Source organism: Syngnathus acus, chromosome 6 (genome assembly GCF_901709675.1).
Source record: "Syngnathus acus chromosome 6, fSynAcu1.2, whole genome shotgun sequence".
Lineage (NCBI taxonomy): Eukaryota > Metazoa > Chordata > Actinopteri > Syngnathiformes > Syngnathidae > Syngnathus > Syngnathus acus.
Genome location: NC_051092.1, coordinates 9,477,914 through 9,501,316, shown reverse-complemented (window position 1 = coordinate 9,501,316; position 23,403 = coordinate 9,477,914). Strand labels below are relative to the sequence as shown.

General features: G+C 39.2%; 1 protein-coding gene across 3 annotated transcripts in view; it reads right to left on the bottom strand.

Annotated features, from left to right (window-relative positions):
- btbd11b (BTB (POZ) domain containing 11b) overlaps positions 1-23,403 on the bottom strand; it is a 72,221-nt gene that overhangs the window by 8,710 nt on the left and 40,108 nt on the right. For all 3 annotated transcript variants that reach the window (XM_037255364.1, XM_037255362.1, XM_037255363.1), the window contains 2 exons: positions 8,426-8,566; positions 4,966-5,170 (listed from right to left, as the gene is read on the bottom strand). In XM_037255364.1, the coding sequence (XP_037111259.1) occupies positions 4,966-5,150 (185 nt within the window). In that variant the 5' untranslated portion in view covers positions 5,151-5,170; positions 8,426-8,566. The remainder of the gene's footprint in view (positions 1-4,965; positions 5,171-8,425; positions 8,567-23,403) is intronic.

The following is a 23,403-nucleotide window of genomic DNA, read 5'->3' as shown; positions in this document are numbered from 1 at the left end:
TTCTTGAGCAAGAACCCCCTGCATCCCCAGTTGCGCCTGATGATAAAGTCTCATGTCGGTGAGTGAGGAAGCAATGTGAAGCACTTTGAGTACTGAAGGTAGAAAACCGCGATCCAATTAACACCTCATTTATCAGCAGATGTACAATAATCAGAAACAATTTGCATGCTACTGAGGTGCTATAAAATTACATGAACATGCTGACCCTCGGTGGCTATAAAGATCCTTACACAGTCAAAGCAGAAAAAAAAATTATTCACTCAGCTTGGAATTTATTTCTATACCGCTTGTCCGGATTAGAGCTAGAGGCCTTTGCCAATTGACTGATGCTATAGGTGAGTGTTTTTGCTAAAATACCCAAACTGCAAATTGTCTTCAGTAACTATTGTGTAGTTATGTACCTCCAAAATATGACAAATTTACAATTGCAGAATATGATGTATTTAGGTTCCATGAATCATTATAGTGTAATACGTTGTCGTGGCACATTCCTGTAATGTGCTAGCATGACACAACCGCACAAACATATGGCCAAACAAACAGATGGAGTGCATCTTTATCACATGCCAGCACACTGTGTTGTAAGGTGGTAAGGGTGTACTTGTTAGCAGTCCTGCTGGGACAGTTGCAGGAAACGACAGAATATTTTTTTTTAAAAAAGAAAAACTACTACAAACAGAAGTGCAGTTGCAAATACGCAAATATGAACGCATACATTTCTCCACCAATCCCACACGTACAGCCAGATGCCTGAATATACGTATGCATGCACGGTGCTGCATTTTGACCTTCACTGAGGTACCAACAGTATGTTATGCATACCAATATGCGCTTTTTCCACTTAGGCAAGTAAATGAGCTGTCACCAAAACAAGTCACATACATAAAATTGCAAGCCCCTCAAGCTAAGCCTAATGACATTAACACTCATTTTATATGAGAAAAACAGAAATGATTTCAGTAAGGCACGTGTTCAATGTGGCGATGAATATTGGGTTATTGAATATTTATTGCCATGTAGGTAATTATCCAGTATTCGATTCAATATTAGAAAACTAACAGATAATATTAGTAAAATATTGGCTTTCATTAGTAGATATTTTGTGCACTGATAGATCAGGTACCATGTTATCTATGAGCGCCCATATGCATATCTGTTTGAAGACACTTGGTCTGCTCCCCTTAGATTTAATACTGCCATATCATAATCGGGAATCTAGAACATGTAAGAGTTTGATGCGCATGTGGTACAAACGTGACAGTGCTACTCTGAACTGAGATGTATCATTTATCTTTCATACATCATTTAAGTTTTGCTAGCCATTATAAAACAACGCTTTATCGAGAGACAAGGAACACGTTTGCTCCATCACAAGCCTGGCAAGAAATGAAGTTCATGAACAGTTCAAGGTCTTGTTGTTCTACCGCAGCTCGACCGAATGAATAGAGGCACTGTCAATGTGTTTAGTATGACTAAACCAAAAGTGAAATTGGATGTGAGCGTGTTTTTAACACATGTTGTTGGCATTAACACATGCACATTCAAGTTGGACACCCATAGGACCCGCATTAGCTGACAACCGTAATGCCCAGGGGTAGAGGCCTGCTCACGCTCAGCTGTCATCCTTGAATCACACCATGCAAAATGCTGCGGGCTGACATGCTTTTCTGCTGTATTGCAGGAAATGCTGAACAGCCCAAGGTACAGTGTAAATGCCCCCAAAAAACATTATATATTCAACCTTACACTATTTACGAGGACTGTCCGGTCCCCTCCTTAGCTGCAACGGCATTAATTTTTGGAGGTAAAAAAAGACTTGTCCAAAAACTAGCAATCAAGGGAAACAACATGAAAACATTGCCAGAGCCTTACATCATTCTGACATACTGAGATGGTGCTACTGCAGCATCAATCAATACTGACTGCATCTGCAGGTCTGATGCAATCACTCCTTCCTGAAACTCTTTAGGACATTTAAAGGACTTATTTTAATTAAGGGAAAAAAAAAAAAGTTGTTCTTTGAGTCCTTGGGAATACATCTGGTCAGCCACTGCGGGAGGAGGTTGAGGAGGAAGAAGGATATCATAAATCTCAGTGTGCAGATGTGCATGAGCACTGTAAATTACCAATGGATTCTACAGTATGCTGAGGTGAGAGGGGTGCATATTGTGTGCAGGGGTGTAAATTGTACCACTGAGAGCGAGTTCCCCTGCAGTTGTCTGGTGTGAAGTTATTATCCTTGTGATCATCAAGCATACAATATTCTAACAAGACACAAGACGGAGAGCAGGAGTTGAACAGATGAATCGATATCAGTCACCATGAGGGTAGTTTCATAGAACTTTTTGATGGCTTGTGGTTTTAAATCTGAGTATGTGACAACTAAACATCTACAGACTGAATGAGACAACTTACTTGGCGTAAACTGGATTTAACAGAGCTCAACTCACAGAGTTAACTTGGTAAAACAGTTACTTGAATTATCTATCTATCTATCTATCTATCTATCTATCTATCTATCTATCTATCTATCTATCTATCTATCTATCTATCTATCTATCTATCTATCTATCTATCTATCTATCTATCTATCTATCTATCTATCTATCTATCTATCTATCTATCTATCTATCTATCTATCTATCTATTATTTTTTATTCATTAATAAAACACGAACTTTGATATATTTCCCCCTTTATGTGACTATATAGCCAGGCCAAAATCACAAATCAATAATAATGGTCAGTCCAGAGCTGTGGGGTGTTGTTAATTATTGTTCAATCTAAAGCGTTGAAAACGGCTTGCTCTCGTTGATAATGGTTGGACAAATGTGATGTTTTGGGGGTCTCCGGTAAACTAATGACTTGCATTTCACCTGACGCCGGCGATATGGGCATTTAGAATTGCGCAAACGTATGAAATGTGCTATAACAATCATGCAGCATTGTGTTGCTGCTATGGTTCTCATAATAACAGGAGCTGGGACCAAATAGCAGTGTCCTGGACCGTTTTGTTCAGCACGGTGATGTGATGTAAATCAAGCAGATTGTGTTCATGTAAAATATTCAAATCCAAAATGCATTGATCTTATCGTTTTCATCATGGGTGTCCAAATCTTTTACAAAGAAAGCGAGATTTGGTGGGTTGAAATGTGCGAGGGCCGAACATTCAGCTTCCTTTATCTTCAATTTTTCAGTGTCTGTTGTCGTAATTTGCATATTTGGTCTAGTAATGTCTCTTGATATTGAATTTCTTGAAAAAAGTCACAGCAAACTAGGCACACAAAGTTGTTTTGTATTTCAGTGGGAAAAAAAAGGCGCCAGTTTCCCCTCGTCTTGGAAGCAACGTCCTTCTCTGTCACCTATCCTCACCATTTTAGAAATGGGCGGGAATGGGCCATTTCATTTTCGGTAAAAAAATGAAATAAAATCAGACTGTTTTTTTCCCGATTGTTCGCGATGGGATCGAATGTCCCCAGAGTGAACAAGATTGTGCTGTAATGCAGTGATCTCAAAATCATTTGTGGCCTGACGGAGGATATTTTCTGGCCATGTACTTGACTCAAAGTTTAGAGTTAGTGTGGCCTCCAACGTCTTTTTTTCCCCCTGAGTTATTGCCTAGCTGGGCATTTTGTTTGTGTGTTTTTAATAACTTAAGGGCTACCATAGCTCAGGCTCATGACAGATTTCAGTGAAACATAATTCTTAAGAGACACCGTGGAAAGAAAAGATATCCTGTCACTCAGTCCCAGTCATATCTTTTACAAATCCGGCCTTGAAGAGAAAGCTTCGCAACGAGAACAGACAATTTCAAGAAGATTGGGAGACAGAATGTTTTGTTGACCACAGGGCCTCACTATATGCACAGAGAAAGTTGTGGTGGTCACTGCTCAAGATATTAGATGTCATTACTCAACGAAAACTGCCGAGGCGTATGAAAAGTCCTGGGAGATGAGTGAGATAACCGGGTCATTACTCTTGTTCACATTCAGAATGACTATTAATGTTCTGAACTGTTATTAATAAAGACAGACAAAACCAGAGGAATTGTACTTTATTTGATTACGAACATCCCATTTCACAACACATATTGGTGGAATATTAAATATGGCCTGACTCTCCAGTCACATAAATTAAGTTGTGCTGCAATATCTTATTTTGACGATCTATTATGACATTACAACCGATCGCGTATTTTGCCTAAAAATGAAAATTAACTGCTGATCTGATCCAGCCGATCAGCTCTGTCGACATAACTAAAATGTTTGAAAAATCATTATGGTCATGGAATGTCAAATGTATTTTTTGCAAAGGCAAACTATAAACTAAAATGCTATTACAGTGGGCCCCCACTTTTTAATTGCACTGAATCTATTAATTTTTGTGTGGTTGGGTTTCTTTGTATGGGTTTTTAGAGTTAACACAGACAATTCCCGACTTCTAAAAGGTCCTAAAATTACAGTAATACAATTCAGTTAGCCCTTCCATGTCATATTGCATTATATGTTAGCGTTAAACTCGTGACCTTGTGTTTAATTCAGTTTTGTTTCATAGTTAACATCAACTGGGACTGACAAACACCTAGAAGCAAGCATTCTTTGGAACGGTGCAATGATGAAGGAATGGGCTTTAAAACTTGGAAATGGAAGGAGCAAAACTACATAAAAAATGTCTATATATGGTCATTCTATGTTGCAGACTCTTTCTTGTTGAGGGTGGGTCTGAAACATATCCCCCCCTGGATAAACTGGTGACTGTTACTTTAACGCATTCTCTTGAGTGGTGATTCTGCACGATCACTGATTAAAAATGTGAAGCAATAAATGACATGCCAAAACAGAAAAAATCCGCAATCCTGAATATACCTTAACTAACTTGATAGTCAAAGAATCCCGTGAGTTTCGATTCACAATTGAGGATAGCTCATCTGCTTAATTTGACTGTTTTGTACGTGTTTGCATCTTACCTCTCAGTTTGCAAGGAAACCTTTGATGGCTCAATGTTGGGGTTCTCCCACTCCATCTGGGGGCAGTGCATGAAGTAGCACAGGGTGTAGATGGCCTCAGGGGCCCAGTGTATCACTGTGCTCTTCTGGTGGATGGGTGTCCCATTGTTGTGGTTTTTGGTGTACAATGGCTGTAGGTAGTGCATAGCTCGTGACACCACATCACCTACACACCATAGAAGGGGAATAACAAAAAAAGGACACACACCATTACAATAGGGTTTAGGTCATCATCATCATTATCATCTTTGTTTAGAAATAAATTAATTTATATTCTCCAATATGGAATTATAAAAAGCAATAAAAATGTATTCTACACAACAATGCGAGCATTCAAATGCGCAAAAACTAGTATTTACAGATGCAAAACACTGAGGATTGCAATGAGGAGTTCTATTCTGTTAGTCAGCAAGCGCTTTCCAAGGTAAGAATGATGGGAAATAGACATAGCCTAAAAAAAAAAGCTAAAACGCAAGATCTAATCATGCCAACTAACAGCATGCCTTTCCTCCTGACTGAAAGCTATTGTCATTGCTTTACTCTTATCATTTTGATGCATTTCCATTTGACTGCAAAACATAATAGAGCAGCACTCTTGTTTCCATGTCTAAACATATCCACTTCATTGTAGCTATGCACTGTGTGCATGTGTGCATGTTTTATATCGCGCAATTACAAATAGTTGATCCTGCAAACAAAGCCTTTGTTTGGTTCTTAAATTGTGGAATTGGGTTCCTCTCAAGTGTCCATTTAGCCTGAACAAATTGAGAGAAAAGATTGCCTGAATTAAGGAGGAACATTTGGCAAAGAAGCAGTTTATTTCCTTCAAGAGCATGATGGCCGTCTACTGGACATCATGTTGTGATTTGAGAAATTGGAAATGAGTTGAGCACAGGCCTCTCCATAGTCAACAATACACTTAAAAATGGAGGAACAGAATGTTTTCATGAGACTTTTGAAGCATTTCAGGCCTAATGTAGTATGTACACTTTCACAAAAATGGATGCAATATGTACTGTTGTGTGTACATTTCATTGACTAAATGTGAAAAAGTTCAAAAAGTATTTTATTCAAACTTGAGTCTTGAAAAAGAGGGGGTCGTCTTATAATCAGGGTCGTCTTATATTCGGGCCAATACGGTAATGCTCCACAACTCTATTTTTCCCACCTTATCTTGCATCGTTTTAAACAAAGATTGTGGCAGCCCGATCAATGCTGGTTATCCTTCACTTATTTATGTATTGTGTTTACAAAACCCAAAGTTATTTCTGGACCCCCAACCACCCCCAGAGAACATGACATTACCTCTGGACAGTGCTCAGCTATCATCCACCAGCCTCTGACTTGTGTTTACCTTATATGATGAGTCCTTGCTCAATCTCATCAGTATAGAATGGACACAAGACCCCAGTGGTTTCCCCACCAAATATTTACTATAACAATGACGTTCTGCACCACACAAAGAAAAGCTTCCTTTTGGCAAGTCGATGCCATGATCAAATCAGTGGTTCAAAACCTGGGTTTGATCGAACCCTAGGGATGGATGGATGGATGGATGGATGGATGGATGGATGGATGGATTATTAGCTCATATGACGTCATCCACCACGGTTTGTCTGTCTGTGCCTAAATCCAATACACCAAAATTGCGTTCGCCCGCCTACATCCGGAAGTTTCTGTTTTGAATTTACAGTGAGGTGTGGCACGTCAAGCATATTCACAATCACGCCAAACTAAACCATTGCCCCAGCACGAACGAATTACACTTTTATGCCAGGCGCAGGCTATTTTCTCTCAGCAAATTATCAGATGTGTTGGGGGAGTGGCACAGCCCCAAACACACTTGACTAATAATTACGCATGCACAAAAATAAAGTTACACCTATTTCTACGCTATGCGCACAGCCGCCAATAAACCAATATAAGGCCCATTAAGTTAATTGGCTCACATACACAAATGTACTTAAAGTAATGAAAAACACAATGAATTTAAGAGAATAGCCTGTTGGGAATACATGAATGAACAAATGAATACAAAAAACAAATACCAGAATTTAGGTTTTAAATTTAGGTCAGTGCTTCTGATAGTGTTCAGGCCAACAGATGAGGCCTTGCTGGTCCTGACAAAGAGCACAGTCAGAAATCATCAGAAAGTAATCTGATGTTCATTATTGTTTATATGAGTGCATCACGGGCATTGTGGCAAGACTACAGTTGTCTTTTAAAGTGAGGATTTATGTATGCCCAAAATAATTCTACTTAATGACACAGCCACTACCGATGATTCATTTCTGCTTAATATGCACATTCGCATGCACATACAAGGGTTATGTGTGACCAAATTACTAATGCAGAGGGTCAATATTTGGGCACAGCTAAATGCTGCAATCATCATATTAGCATATTGATCAGTGTCAGCCAACACAAACCTGAAGAGTTTAAAGCAACGAAATGAGCATGTCGGACCTAAATACTACAGCTTGAAAATTATTTTGCTGTCAGACTGTCTTGTAAGCACAGGAGTAGCATTTGTGTCATTGCCATGGCAACCACGGTTCACCTATCTTAGTGATCTAAGTTTGTCTGTATTATTCAGAAGTGCATTGTGTCCAAACATAGTTGCCTGGTAAAATGGTTTATTTTAAAGGTAGAGTATCAGGAGTAATGTTCACCGATTAAACAATATGTTTACCATCGTAGTGGTGCAACATATTAAAAAGCCCTCTTAATGATGAAGCACACTTCTATGCAGTCTAATAAAAACAATGTTACATTACAACAGGGGTGTCAAACTCATTTTAGTCACAGGCCACATCGTAGTCATAGTTTACCTCAGAGGGCCATTATGATTGCCAACGTCTTCTATATACAATATAGGCTACAAAACAAACTGATGAATAACTAGTTTTGAAATTAGAGTCTAGTAAAAAGTGTAAAAAGACGAACGGTAATAAAATTAGCGAGCAATATCTCTATGTTTTTAAAAGTGAAGATAATTTGTAATTTTAGTAATGAAACAAAGTCAATGCAAAATCTGTCTTTTGGGCCACATAAAATGATGTGGCGGGCCCAGTTTGACACCTATGCATTACAACCTCTCTGAACGTATTAAGAGAAATCTTTGTAAAGGCAGCATATGTTAAACAACTACTGCAGTGGACTACAATACTCTATATTTTATTTATTTTTTTGCCAATGTGTGCTGTTCCGCCTGACTAAACCCTTTACTTAAGCTGCCGATCATGAATTTCAGTGTCTGACATTGGTGACCACTGAGTAGCTCCACTTGAGGTGTTAGACAGTTAATTGCCTTACCCAAGGGCACCTTAACTTTACAATCTTGACACATACACACAAACACACGCATGCACACACACGCACACACACACACAGATGTGCACTTGCACACACCATCACTCACTGAGTTCAGAGATGCTGCCCACTCGTGTGGCCAGTAAGCACTGTTCAACAGAGCGAAGTTCAGACTGGCTGTAGGCGTTTCCCTCTCCATTCTTTCCCGCTCGCTGCTGCAGAGTCAACCCCTCAGGTAAACTGAGGATGCCTGAAAGAGAGAAGGTACGCAGCAAAACTGTAAGAAAAGTGTACACAGAGTGGGATATTCGTTTCCATAAAAAGAATATATATATGTCTATATATCTTTGTATATATACGTGTATATATATATATATATTTTTTTTTCTGTTATTTTTTTGTGCATGTTACAGAACATGTTTAAAAAAAACATGGGAGCACACCGTTTATATAAAGTAGATACAGGGCAAAACTGTTTTTTTAATGGCAGATAGTTTGGTGTGTATCTCTCTCTCTCTCTCTCTCTCTCTCTCTCTCTCTCTCTCTCTCTCTCTCTCTCTCTCTCTCTCTCTCTCTCTCTCTCTCTCTCTCTCTCTCTCTCTCTCTCTCTCTCTCTCTCTCTCTCTCTCTCTCTCTCTCTCTCTCTCTCTCTCTCTCTCTCTCTCTCTCTCTCTCTCTCTCTCTCTCTCTCTCTCTCTCTCTCTCTCTCTCTCTCTCTCTCTCTCTCTCTCTCTCTCTCTCTCTCTCTCTCTCTCTCTCTCTCTCTCTCTCTCTCTCTCTCTCTCTCTCTCTCTCTCTCTCTCTCTCTCTCTCTCTCTCTCCCTCTCTCATCTATAGTATATAGTCCTACTAACTGCTGGTGAGGCATATTGACCACCTACAGGCATTGAAGACTATCCCCTCTCATTGTGCCAAATTTAGCATAAATGGCCAAAAAGGCTACATTCTGCTCAATGATAATAACCAGGTATTTTGCATATCCAAAGCACAAAACAGCTGCTTAATGACCATCAGACCAGAGAGCTAACACCCACTGACGACGTGCAACAAAGAACAGGAGACAGTACCATCTGCTGCAAGTGTCAGGTGTCTTGAACAACTCCATCTTTAATCCAAATCTGAAAGATCACTGACAAAGAGAAGTGGCACTTCTTTGGTAACTACAGAAAAGAACCAAGAGGATTGTTTTTTTTTTTTTTTAAAGGAAACAACAACAATTTGATGTTTTACTGTTTAAGATCAAGTAAATCAATCCATCGTAAGCAACGAGGGCTGGCACCTTCCTCACCGCCACGTTCTTAAATATTTATTTAGCACAGTAACCGCATAGCCTGTGGCGTACAGTGGTGCTGTGAGCAATAGACCTGCTCCTATCAACAGCATGCTCACCATTCTCTGTAATTATGAGTCATTAGGCAAGGTTGACAGGAATGTAATTAGTTTATTATTATTATTATTTGGCCTGGTGCTCATGCTGGAGGGTTAACACTGTACATTGTATTAAGACATCAAACTTAATTATAGCATAACCTAAATTAACGAATGCCATAAAGCACATTGTATCTTTTAGTCCAAGGAACATTTTTGTGAATAATATGCTTTGAATGTCGCATACAATGTGTCAACAAACAGCCTCTTACAGACTAACTGACATTAATATGCAATGACCAGCATTTAGTAAAAAAAAGATTTAGATTTGGACATTTGGCATCTCTTAGTGCTATTTGACAAGAACGATCAGTGGGTGAGGCAGTAGTTTGCATTGAAAGCTTGTTTTGTGAGCTGACATCTTGATGAGCTCGCTGGCATAAACTGGATGACATGCATTGTTATATGTGTGTATTATGTTTTGACCTTGATTTCATTTCACACTTACTGACAATGTTAAAAACAAAATAATGTACGACATGAACTGTACTTGAATGCCAACGTCTGTAGAAGTAATCAAGATTTTGTAGAAGTTTTAGGGCTTGTGACTAAAAGCAGACGTCTGCAAATGCCTCATGATTTAACACATAAGAAAATCAACTTGTTTTCATGAAGGTCGACACAAATCAGAGAATAATTATTGGTGAGAGGCTGAAATCAGAGGATTTGGACAAAGGCCAAACAATAGCTCTAAACAACTAGAGGTCTGAACAATTAGTCAATTAAGAAAATGTTTGTCAATTAATTAGATAATTGATTAGTTGTCGATTAATTGATTTTCGACAACTCTGTTGCATTTTCTGCCTCGTCAATTCTGAAATAATTTTGAATGAACGGAAATAAATGCAAAAAAATGTTTTCTCCAATTTATCAATTAAACAAAAAATAATTGGCACTTTATTAAAATTAAGTTAAGTTGCAGCCCAAGTTGGATCAGTTTTGCTCTGTCAGGTTTAGCACATTTAATTCTAACAACATATCATGCTATGAATAAGTCTGCAAAAACAAATGCAAAAACATAGTATTTAGCTGTTTGTCTCCTTAGCTGTTTGGTTATGGCGCATAATAACAAAGGCAGAACTGACAGTAAATTGCTGAGTGCTCTTAGGATGGATTGAGGCAAGGTGACTCAGTTGCGCTCCTAATGCACAGCACTGTGTGCCCTCGGGGAATCACTGAAGGAGTGCTTACATGCCAGCCAGCCAACGTCTCTGTGCATTTGCACCATGAGATATGTTGTCAGTATCGTACGTCTTGATTGTCATAGTCTGTGCAACAGAGCTCGCTGTCTCATGTGAAATTACACAAGATTATGCTTCGTATAAATGCGTGCCGACATTAAACACCTGCTTCTCCTATAGGTACCAACTCCTACGTTCCGCATGTCCACAGCGTGCGTGCAGGTTTATATAACGGAAAAAAGTACATTTCTTACAAGTACTGTAGAATTTTAAGTCAAAACTTGTCTGGAAAAATGGTTACAATCTCAAGGATTTAAGAAATTGTGGCTTTGATTTGCTTCAGCACCCTCCAAAATGGTTTAGACACACAAATGTGGCACGGACTTATTGCTTGGGAACTGCTGGTCGAAAGAATGAAAACATTTGCAAACATCAGCATTTGAAAGCTAAGCTACATGAATGCAACCCTCTGCTTTGTGTCACATCTGCTTTGGACAGCATTATTTTGTCCAAGTACAACTTTGCCGTATAAATAGGAGTTCAGAACATTGAGAGGGACATTCTGATATGCCATTATGTTTTTGTAAAATAACAACCAATTGATTTTTTATTTCCCCAAGTAATTCTGTATACAAATTATAGACTAGAAGCAATCAGTGCAAAAGATGCCGAAACAATGGTAGCAAGCAATGAGTATTGATCCGAAGCTTTCCACCGAGTTCAGTTGACTCTTAATACTCAGGGTGATAATAGGAAGCAGGTGCTCTGCTAAAGACTTGGCCACAAAATGCACCCTAAAAAGATTGGAAAAACAGACACAAACCGTACATGCAGGTACAAACACAAGAAGATCAAACAAGTGGAAATAATTTTCAAGATCGATCGGGACCATTACTGTATTGTCATTTTGAGGAAATACATGACGTATGATTTTACTATATTAAGAAAGCAAAACCGCAATACAATGTTCAAAGGTGCTGTTCTAATACCAGTGAAGAGAATGGGAGGGGAGATGAGAGGCGGCTGAAAGTTGCTCCTGGCAGGACATTCTTGCTGAAGAATAAATAATGTGCAGAAGCTCCCATTAAGACGTCATTCAAAGAACCTTCCTCAGTCTCTGTGACAACCGAGGCAACAACACAGAAAAGGTCGCGTGCACAGTCCAACAACATCATTAAAAAATTAGCAGTTCATTTACGCTTTTTATATGTGTGAAATATGCTTTGATTTTTAGGTCAATAAATTTTGTGACACAAACACTTGCATCAATACTATACTTTGTGTCATGGATTGTCATTTCTGGGGCAGGGTGTGAAACTTTGTGTATTTGAATGCACTCTGCACCATTTCAGGGTTGACTAGCAGAAGAGTAAGAATGCCGACCTCGATGTGGCTTCTACCCTGCTCTTAAAATCTATTTTGGAGGAACTCACTAAGACGTACATATCCACATGTCTTGCACTACTCTCGACTAACAACGGATGTGCCTTAACATACATAGACGGTGAAGTCAGCCCTTGATTTGGCAAATCGTAATATGAGCGGTAAAGGTCAACTGTGTTATTTGATGCATTTAGACAAGTGAAAAAATGAACAGACAAGAGGAAAAGGTAAATTGCAAACGCTGGCTCTGAAGAGGTAATCATGTTGTTAAGGTACGTGGAAACATGGGCTGAGTTTGGTTGTGCCAGGCCAGATGGCTACCATATGTATCTGAGCGGGTGATCAGAGAGGGAAACATAGTAAGACGGAAGGCTGACATGTGGTGTGTCATCACGTCTTCCCTATTTTATGGCAGCTTTCAATATTTTTGATCATCTGTGCCGTATGTCCAATGGTATGAATAACGGTGGGAAAAGCAAACAGGGGATCCCGCAAGACAAATAACGTCATTGTGGCAAAGGAGACTTTGAATATATTGGTTTGGACTCTCTGGTGACCAGTTTGGTCTTATGAAACCACAAGCCTGTAATAGGTTAGTCGTATGTCAACCACAAGGGTAAGAAGTATCCAAGTATACACGTAAATGTCAGCTAAAATTAAGAAAGCGATACAAACAAGCCACGCGAGTAGTTGATAAACTACAAATACATTCATGCGAATATATAAATGGTTATTACACCTTCAACATGCAAATATAAAATGCACACAGAGATCATTAAAAAGTCAACATTTCTAGCACTTGACACAGAATTGAGTTTAGTGCATATTTGCATATGAGCTTAAGGTTTGGCCATCCTAATAAAAATTCAAATGAATAACTGAGTATTTGGATAAAAATAAAATCTATATTTTACTTGGTTAGGGATGAATATAGAAGAAAAATTAACACATTTCCCTTCATAATTAATGACCAACTGTTTTTTATTTAAAGATAATCAACATGTTTTATGAAAGCCGCCACACCATCACGTGCCGCCGGGAAACCCTTTAAAATAAAAACATGCCAAGACTTGGATGTCCATGTATACTTTGGAAAGCAGAGGTTTATTTTAAAGTCGGCCTTCTCATCGCGTGTTACCTTCAAGATTATGTTACTGCAGCAGGCTTGACTGTCTTCCCAATAGTGAACACCAAATAAATGGGTACTCAAGAAAGAATAATGACTGATTTGAGATACTAGAATTACACAATGACCCCCAGATTCTAAAATTCCAAATTTAAGATAGTCACATTCTGACAAGAACAGAGGGAACCTAATGAAGAAAGGTTTGTCCAAAAGTACTGGAAAATAGCTCTTAATTAATTCATTTATCAGACATAGGCGGGGCTAAGGAACCATCCCAATCTTAATTCTTCATTTTATGAGACGATGCGCATAAAGAATGTCATTTCCTGTACAGTGATAAATAAATAAATATAAAGAAATTGCTTGCTGTTTGAATTGCTGTTGCTGTTTTACCAGTCACAGACATGCTTACGTAGGTTAAAAATCAAGATGCAAAGATGTCACTAAATGTCACTGTCATTAAACTACAGCTTTACCTCTGCTGCAAAACATTTATTGAGACAATCTTATTCTATGTGGAAAGAAGGGACTCTTTCATTTGACTGTTGATCGTATACATTTGTGATAGGTATCAATTATTCAACAAGATTTATTTGATCGCGTGGAATTGATGGCTTGTTTATTGAGGCGAAACAAATTGTATTGTTTAGCTTCAAGATGACATCGGAATGAAACATTTCACTTCCCAATAAGAAAAGCTATTTAAGAAATAACAACAGATTAATTGTCTGTTTGTGACCCATTGGCGATCAATAGAATTAAGATTAAAATGCCCTTTCTCAATATGTAAATGAAACTACTACATTTTAAAGTTGAGGTTTTGCTTGAAGGCTTACTTTTATGACCATGGATGCAGCAACACGGTGATTACAATAGAGTGCAGTAATAAACACATTAAATGGTATCTTCCAGTAATTACAGTGCAATGCTGGTTATGTGTGGACACCAGGGAGCATTTAGCTCCAATCCTGGAATACAGCTTTATAATTAGGTGATGGAAGTCCCACCAGTCTTGAAATAAGTGTGACGAGCATTACGGTATAAATAATTGCTACCATTTTAGGGCTTAATTGCAGAAATAAACATTTGGACATGAAATAGGCTATATTCTAATTAGAAATAACGTATTTTTTTTCCTTATAAAGTAACGTCGCAAAGCGACTGCTTCGGAACCAGCCGCAGTTTCTATAACAAATAAGTAGGTCAGGCGGAAAGAAAGTAAGGAAACAGTGTGGGGGTTGGCCAACTGAATGTTCTCGTACAGTATTTGTTGTTGTAACGTTAGATTTCCCTGGATAAAGCGAGGTGATCCAACAGAAAGTTAGATGAAGAACTTTGCCCCATTGCAAGCACACTAGAAAATGCTGTTTTGTCTGCTCGGAAAGTTTTTATCTCTCATTCCTCCCTCATATAGGTACTCCAACTCCTCCTACATTCCAAAGACATGCATGCTGGAGACTATATAATATGCAACAAGTGTGAATATGACGGTGGAGTTGTTTGTTTAGTTTTTGAGGTTGTTCGCAAACAACACACAGCATATTAAGGTATGTGTACAATATTTGGAATACCAGTCAAAAATAGAGGACAGGGCTCAGAGAAAAAAAAAAAAGCTTTGGTAATGAACGAGTTCATTTGAAGAGCAACTTTGTAATTTTGAGGGGCAATTTTGTCAGGTCTGCTGCCGCTGCATCCTAAGCTTCGCCTCCTTCTTGGTGAGTGTCTATGACTGTGTGTGTCTGCGTGTATATGTGTCTCTTTGCAGGTTGTTGAAGTCACTCACCTTCTGCAGCACCACACTCCCAGAACTTTTATATTCTATGTCAAGTTAGCAGTGGCCTGAAATTCCTAACAACCTTGGAGATATGCTGCTTGTTTTCACCAGCTCTGGCCTTTGTTTGTTACACCTAACCTCAGCCCTTTGTCCCCGTCCCTTTCACCCCAGCCACGAATTTGATACGTTTGCAACAAATATGTCATCATCATCTATCTGCTGTTTCCTTTCTACATCTGGGTCCTCCTCACAATCTGCCACCTAAAATTGTTAAGCCGGTTATCTAAGGGACCTGAAGCAAGGATTTTATCAAACAATGAAAAAGATGACAACATGTGAGTTGAATGTAATGTTTGAGTATCCTATAAAAATCTTTCTAGAATTGTTTATTTAGATAAATTACAAAGTCAAACTTAATTGTAAGTTTAATGTTTTCAACATGAAGCCTATCCAATTTCATTAGCATAAGATGTAGTTATTTTGATATTTCAAAAGAAAAATTGAATTTTTATCTCATAGTCAAACAAATAATGATGTACCTAACTGTGGCCTGAGCTGAAAAACACAAAGCTGAAAAACATAAAGAAAATGGGAGTTGAGAAAAAGAGACAAGTGAAGTGAGGTGAAGTCAAGCAAAAAATACACATGCTAGAACACACAGTTCATCATCACAAAATAGAGGGACGACACACAAGAGATGACTCGTGATGGGTGACCGGAGCATAACAAGGGCACAACTATTACGTAATCATATCCAATCAGAGGGAAACCAGTCTCCCTCTTGGCTCTGTGTTACTTAGCCCCAAGGTAGCAGCTCACTTGTTATTATTTCACTCTTTTTTTTTTTTATCTCTTTTCTGCCGCGAAGGGTAATAGGTCTGTGTGTAGTATCCAAGAGTAGTCCAGTTCCCGCGGGATGCTTTCCAGATAATACTGGCAATCAGCAACAAGGGGCGTTGGAAAGGGGGCTGTGAAGTCACTGAGCCATGCACACACCCTCACCCCCCTCCAAGGTCTACTTTTCTATGAAAGCCGACGTGTCCTCCCATGTCATCTATTTGTAAAAGTCTTTGACTGGTGTGTTGCAGTCAACGCAAGAAGGACAAAACCCTGGTGACTCTGGAGGGCTCCTATTGACAGAATGTCCCAGCATTCCAGCTAAATGCAACAATGTTTTGATGTAATTGCTCATTTAGCACTGAGGGCACTCGAGTAATTAAAGAATATGACTAATGCCATGAATATGGGATTTTGCTACAAGGGGAAGTTTTCCTTAGGGCCACGGATGACATCATACCCAGCTGCTTGTAAACATGGGTTGCTTTTAAATGAAGTCACTCGTGGACATAAAAACTCAGCAGCATACACACGAAGAAAAGTGCAAAGCAGATAAGACAGTAACCTCTCCAGGCAGAAAGGTACAGTCACTAGCTGTGCGTAATGGCCGCACGGTTCTTACGTCTGTGTGTCTGAGTCACTTTGTGTCTTTATGACGGTGTACATTTGCCTGCATTCACGAAATGAGGAAGTGTAAAATGCTCACTACAAGAGAAAACAAGGACATACATACTAATGTTCAAGCAAACATTTTTAACGTTGCTGTCAAAAAGAAACCTGAAAATAAAAATACTTTCTATTTGAATTTTAAATGTGTACCAAACCAATCACAGACCAAAACAAAATGGTGCTGTACTCTTCACAGTTTGACAAGAGCAGAAATGAATGTGAGGGGAGCAATTGTACAGTAGGAGACAAAAGTATGATTCATTGTTTTCTGGTTAAAAAGAAAAAAAAAAACAGAAGTACTTGATGTTGGAAATCATGACAAACTATGATTAATGTAAAGAAATAAATAGAAAACTGCCAAACAACTTGGACAAGGGCTAAAACTACCGGCCACAAAATATTAAGCAATCCATCTTATACGGCTTGTCCATAAGTAAGTTTGTGGGTGAGCTGGAGTATATCTCTCTTTTGGCACACCTGTAGAAAATATGCAGTCTTCAATTACCTACCATGCAGGTTTTTGGAATGTGGCATTAAGCCAGGATACAAAAAAAAAAAACAGCCCGAGCAAGCACCGGCAGTCGAGATTCGAACGCCGGCCACAAAACAAATTGGCATAAAATCAGTCGCAATGGATTTTCAATCATGTCTGCAAATAAACTATCTGATGTGGTTAGTGTGATGCCATCCCAGCAGACTGAACAGCTGCTTAGAGAGATGATTTTTGTGTTTTCATTCCTCAATTGAAACATCTTGAAGTTTAATTTTCTTGGAATCGCTCTGGGAAGCCAAAATATGACCCCACCTTTTTTAGTCAGTTCGGGTCAAACAAAAAGACTAAATGCAGTGTACCCGCTCTGCAGAAATACCAGAAATTACTATTAAAACCACAAACACCACTTTATGTTTGCTCGACACGGATCATAGCACTAATAAGTTTATGTGTTTTGTCTTTTTAGTTAAAGCGTAGAAACTTTTTGTGTTTGTATCACACAATACATTAGCGGTACCTGTTGATGTGCCAAAACAATACAGTACAGATTGGCAGTAAAAACAATGGTCCCCATATTCCTTTCCAATTTCTAACAGCAAGTAATTTCTTTCACACCTTCATTGAACTTTCTTCTCAAAATGTTGCTCCTCCCTGAGTGGTTTCAGGTTGGGAGACCTGCAAAATATGATGCATTGAGCTACAAATTGCTCAGTAATTGTTTAACTCACCTCGCGTAATCTATCATCCTGACCGCGCATAGTCGCAGTGCGGCGCGTCCAAACAGACTGGAAGTGGGCCATGCTTGGCAGAGACTGATGAGGCTCATGGTCGTGTGCTGCTCCCTAATTCATTCCCACCTCGACTCCAGCACATCCTCTGAGGAAGGACTCTCATTGTTCAGGGCCAACTTTAGCAAATATCCCTGTCACTTAGATAATGTGGGAGAAGTCGTATCGAGAATGCCATCATTCGGAATGAAATCTCATGAGATGCTTTGAAACATGTTTTTTGGTGCGTGGAAAATATAGATACTGACAAAAAGTTTTCTAAGTTTGATGTGTATAAAAGTGATTGATGATTACTTTTGGGAATTTCAAGTGTGAGGTCAATAGCGATTCAGTCATTTTTCCCAATATCCTGCACCTCATTCTTGGTTGTTCTCACTCCCTAACTCACTCGTCGTCCCTCCTGCTAAGTACTAACTATAACTAAATCCTTACAGCTATAGGGAACATCTCATTTGCCTTATTTACAACGCTCCACAGTCCCCATGCGTGGTCCACAACTTAGACGTCTGTCTCTCACAGATGCCCGTGCAGCTCAGTTGTCTGAATGTACCCCAAGGATCTAGGACGGATCTCCTCCATTGAGGAGCTGTAATTGAGCATACACATATGCACGAGAATCATTAAAAAAGATGCAACACTTTGTTGGAATTGTGAATCTTTTTAAAAGGGTATTAAAAGTTTAGCAAATTTAATTTAGGGATTTCTGTGTACACCCTGATCAATATCGTCTGAATGGTCGACTTACTTTCGAAGGATTTCTATTCTCTACAACAATCGTTAAATTTTCACTCAAAATTTGACTCTGCTTTTTAAAAGGTCATTTCTAAACTTGGCTCTTTGAAGTTGGACATTTTCCAGCTCTGGATATGCAGCCAAATGCATCAGGCTGCACAGAGGAAGTGCCAGAGCCACTCAAGCAGAAAAATAAGTTGTTTTTGCCTGGACTAGCACATGCTTTGGCCTTGACTGTTTGTGGACTCTATCAGTTAGAACTCTTTTGAGTTCAATTTGAGTGCCCTGGTCATAATGAAATTAGGGTATATTATATTCATTTATGTATTTGTTTGTTTATTTATCTGTTTGTTTATTCATTCATGCATTCACTTATTCACTTATGTCAGTTAGTTATTGTTCAACTCAGCTGGATCAAATGTTGGAGAAAACATACATCCTTTCTGAAGATAGAATATAATTACCATCACTAATAAATTTTGGTAGTTTCTAAATATTTGCTGACTATGTCACACACTTTTGGCAGATGACTATTTTTATACTTTGAAAGGTCCCAGTATTCCTTGTTTGCTTTTTTAAAACTTGGAAGTCAACCCCACCTCAGGAATCAAGCAGAGATTTTAATTCCAAACTGAACAATGAGCTCCTTATTGGATTGCTTAACAGTTTAAAGTGGCACAGTACCAAATCAATGTAGGCACTGTGTGACTGATTCATTTATTTATTTCAAACTTTAGTCATTTGTGTACAGTATGTACTATATAGTGTAAGTATGTGTGAATACACCACGAGACCTCCAAGCTTTGTGACACCATATTTGGATTTCGGGGTGATGTGGATTATTGCAGGGTTTTTCCCGGCCTGCCAGTCTTTCCCACCCACTGTGCTGTCACAGCAGAGCCAGTAAGGCAAAAGGAAAATGCACAAAGGAGTAAGGAACAGGGGGGGACAGATTAGCATGTAGCAATATGCTGGAAGCTGGAAGACAGTCCTTCAGAGGAAACACCCAGCATGAAGAAATTGTAGATGAATAAAATATATCTAGCAAGATCTACCTGCAGGGAACGGTAGTGAGTAAATTGGACTGATGGTACTTATCCATCCATCCATCCATCCATCCATCCATCCATCCATCCTTCCTTCCTTCCTTCCTTCCTTCCTTCCTTCCTTCCTTCCTTCCTTCCTTCCTTCCTTCCTTCCTTCCTTCCTTCCTTCCTTTACAATTAATAAATTTACATGCAAATCCATTTGACTGTCAGCATCATGAGCTGTCCCATCTGCACGTATTTTTCAATAAAAATACAGCCCATGTGCACAAAAGCTTGCCCCACTTGGATTTAGAGCAGGGGTCTCAATCCTGAGGGCCATTTGTGGCCCACGGAATAATATTTTGCAGCTATCAAACCCAATGCCATTGCCCTGGGTGGGTTTTTTTTCACACAGTTATGGGCTACCATAACTCAGGCTCATGACAGCTTTTTGGCAAAATGTAATTGTGTAACACCATGAGGAAAGAAAAGATAACCTGTCACCCAGTCTCAGTCTTATCTTTTCCAAAACCTGCCATGAAGAGAAAGGTTGGGGACGAGAACAGCCAATTTCAAGAAAATCGGGAGAGGAAATGTTTTTTTCTTAATCACAGCATGCCTTGAATACAAAGAGAACGTTACAGTGCTCAAGAGATGTAACTTCATGACTCAACTTGACATGCCGAGGAGATGAGAGAAAGGACCGGGTCACCAATCTTGTGCATGTTCTGAAGAACTGTGAACACCCTAACCCTGAACAAAGATGCGTGCTTGCATGGAGTTTCTTGCCCACAAGTGTAAATCTGAGTGTGAATGGTTATTTGTCTATACGTGCCTCTCGGCTGAAGTCATCTGAGGTAAGCACCATTAACCATATTTTTGAAGCATGGGAGAAAACGGAAGTACACTGAGAAAGTCACAGAGAACCTGCTAATTCGACACCTAATGTTCAAAAGATTCAAATTCTTTAAGTACATTTAATCTTTGCAATTTTTCTTTCTAACTGCCTGATCCTTTGAAAAATCCTGCAGACTCCTTATCATTTAAACTTATTTTACACGCACTCTTTCCGCAAGTGTAGCACTATTCGTATGAAAGAGTGTCATTTCTTCCGGGTAAGTCAGTGCTGCATGGTGAAGCTGTGAAATGAGCATGACTTACATCAAGCACAATCCCAAAAAAGAGCCATTTTAACTTACTTTCCAAATGTTCTGCTTGCCTCACTTGTCCCCTCAAGGAAACGTATGGATTCCCAAAACCCTAAAAGCAACTAATGCGAAGTCAGGGAGCTTCAGTAAAGATTACTGCAGAGATGCCGCAAACCAGGATTGTTCAATCAAAGACTGTTTGGTAATGTTGATGACTCCGTCTTTTAGGCAGTGAGTCCAATTTGCCGTGAGGAGGCAAATGACTTAAACAGTCTTGGACTTGTGCGCCTTGTGCCAGCCTTATGAGTCTTGAGACTTGTTCTGCAAAGTGAGAGCAGTAATGCCCACTGGCCTGCCACACTTTAATATTGGGCTGTCAAAAAGTCTACATCTCCACATGTTTTAATAAGCTAGAGATTTTTGTCTCGCGTTGTCACATTTCAGAATAATGAGTTCCATAATTGATCGTATTTTTCCGTTGATGTTACTTTGGGCCCCTAAGCCATCGAGAGCAGCCTCTTCTCTTTTCACAATAGACACTCTTATATGCATTATATAATGCTGACTTAGCTGCCAGGGGTATTACAGTCAAGGTCTTGATGGAGGGCATAAGCACAGAGGTCTTCCGCCTCAAACTGAAATCCACCCTCTGGACTTTTCCAAAACACCCAGCTTCCTGTACAAATCAAAAGGTGGATCAAAAGGCTTCCTTATTTGATGTTTACACTTCACTTATTTTCTTTTAATTTCCCCTCACGCTGTATCTTTTGAGTCATGCTTAAAGGTGGCCCTGGTGGAAGTTTGGTATTCATCCATGTGTGCAATGACAGAGAAGCGTGCGGTGGTGACAAAGCGCCTCAGAGCATGTGAGCTTCCTCCATGAGCATTACTGTGTTTTCTGCCTTACCAGAGATTAGCCTGTCTGCACACAACACGGTAAATCACCCTTTGACTCCTTTCATATCATATGAGCATGGCAGTGTGGCAGTAGTCTATATGAATCATGTCATGCCATGTCACATTCGCTACCTTTCTGTTAACCATTGCAGGGTTATGCATTCCTCCAGCCATGTCAAAGTGACAGATGGATGAGAGAGCCACATCTTTTAAAAATGTCAAGGAACATCAAGAACCATATAGATGGAACCACTCAATGACATCAGCTGTTTTTCAAGGCAAAGGTTATGTGAGTCAAGTTAACTTATACAGATTATTCAAATTTCAGAATATCTGCAGGGCAGAGATGACTGTTTCAAACTCTGCGACATGCTTGAATCATCAAATAAAAAGAAGGAAGGGCTTTAGTTTTCTCTCCATTCCCTTCATGCAGTATTCAGGAGTGAATTTGAGAAAATGTTCATATTTTCTTAAAACCCTTCTTGAGGGTTATCTACCAAGTGAATCATCTAAACAATAAAATTAATGAGAACATTAATCATTAATCAACTATAATTTATTATAGTTTACCATGTCAACCGTTTCCTCTCGAGGTGACTCCATTTTAGTTTGAATACTTCCAAAACTTGTACTGGTAGAAAGAATACTTGTCTTATTCCTAGCTGGTCGAAACTGCAGCTCATTATAAGACAAGGCCAGTGTAAGAAAACAACATATTTGTGTTTTTCCAGTTTTATTCCAATTCAAATTCCCGAGCACGCTATATCAAGCTCCATTAAGTAGGTAGTTTGCTGCAGATTAGACCTCGGCGGAAGGTGCACAAAATGGGTTCACTACAGATAGATTATATTGATCCCCTTCACGTTTCACCATGGAAACACACACATCTGTGTACTGTTTGGAAATTGTGTGCTACTTGGTAGGACCAAGGTGTACCATATTAGAAAAGTGCTGGCAGTGCTAAAGTTCTAAAGACCATCCTGAACACCCAGTACAGAAATTGAACAGAATGAATAAACAACAATATGAAGTTCCTGACGTGGCTTGAAAAGTTAAAACCAGTCCACCTTCCATGCTTTCTCGCCGAAACCATTTTGCAAAATACTGAGAAGTAAATGGAGAGATGTCAACAAGTACCGTCACGAATGCATAGTGAGAAGCAGCACAAGAAATCCGTAGCTTAATTGTACATTTTGTACTTCAGCATAATAATCATAAATTCCGGGCAAAGACGAACAAGAGATGGTAGCACAGTAAAGTGGGATTTATGAGACAGGAACCAAACGTGATTAATTAGAGATGTCAACAACAATGGGAAACATGCAGCATTTAGTTAAGTACTACAGTATGTTGGGACATGGCCTATTTTTGGTAGCCTTGTTGAAGTATGACTACTATGAGCAGCAAGAAATTAGTTTGTTCACTTCAAGAAAGATATTACTCACCTGATAAAAAAAAGTACAAGGCAGCAGTGAAATTTTGGCAGGTGCGTGTTTTGGGAAATTAGAATATGTTTGCTTTTCAAGTTATTGTCTTTGCTAGAGGGGAGGAAACAACATTATACAGACTCATTTTTACTGTTTGGAAGCAGAGCATGATGTGA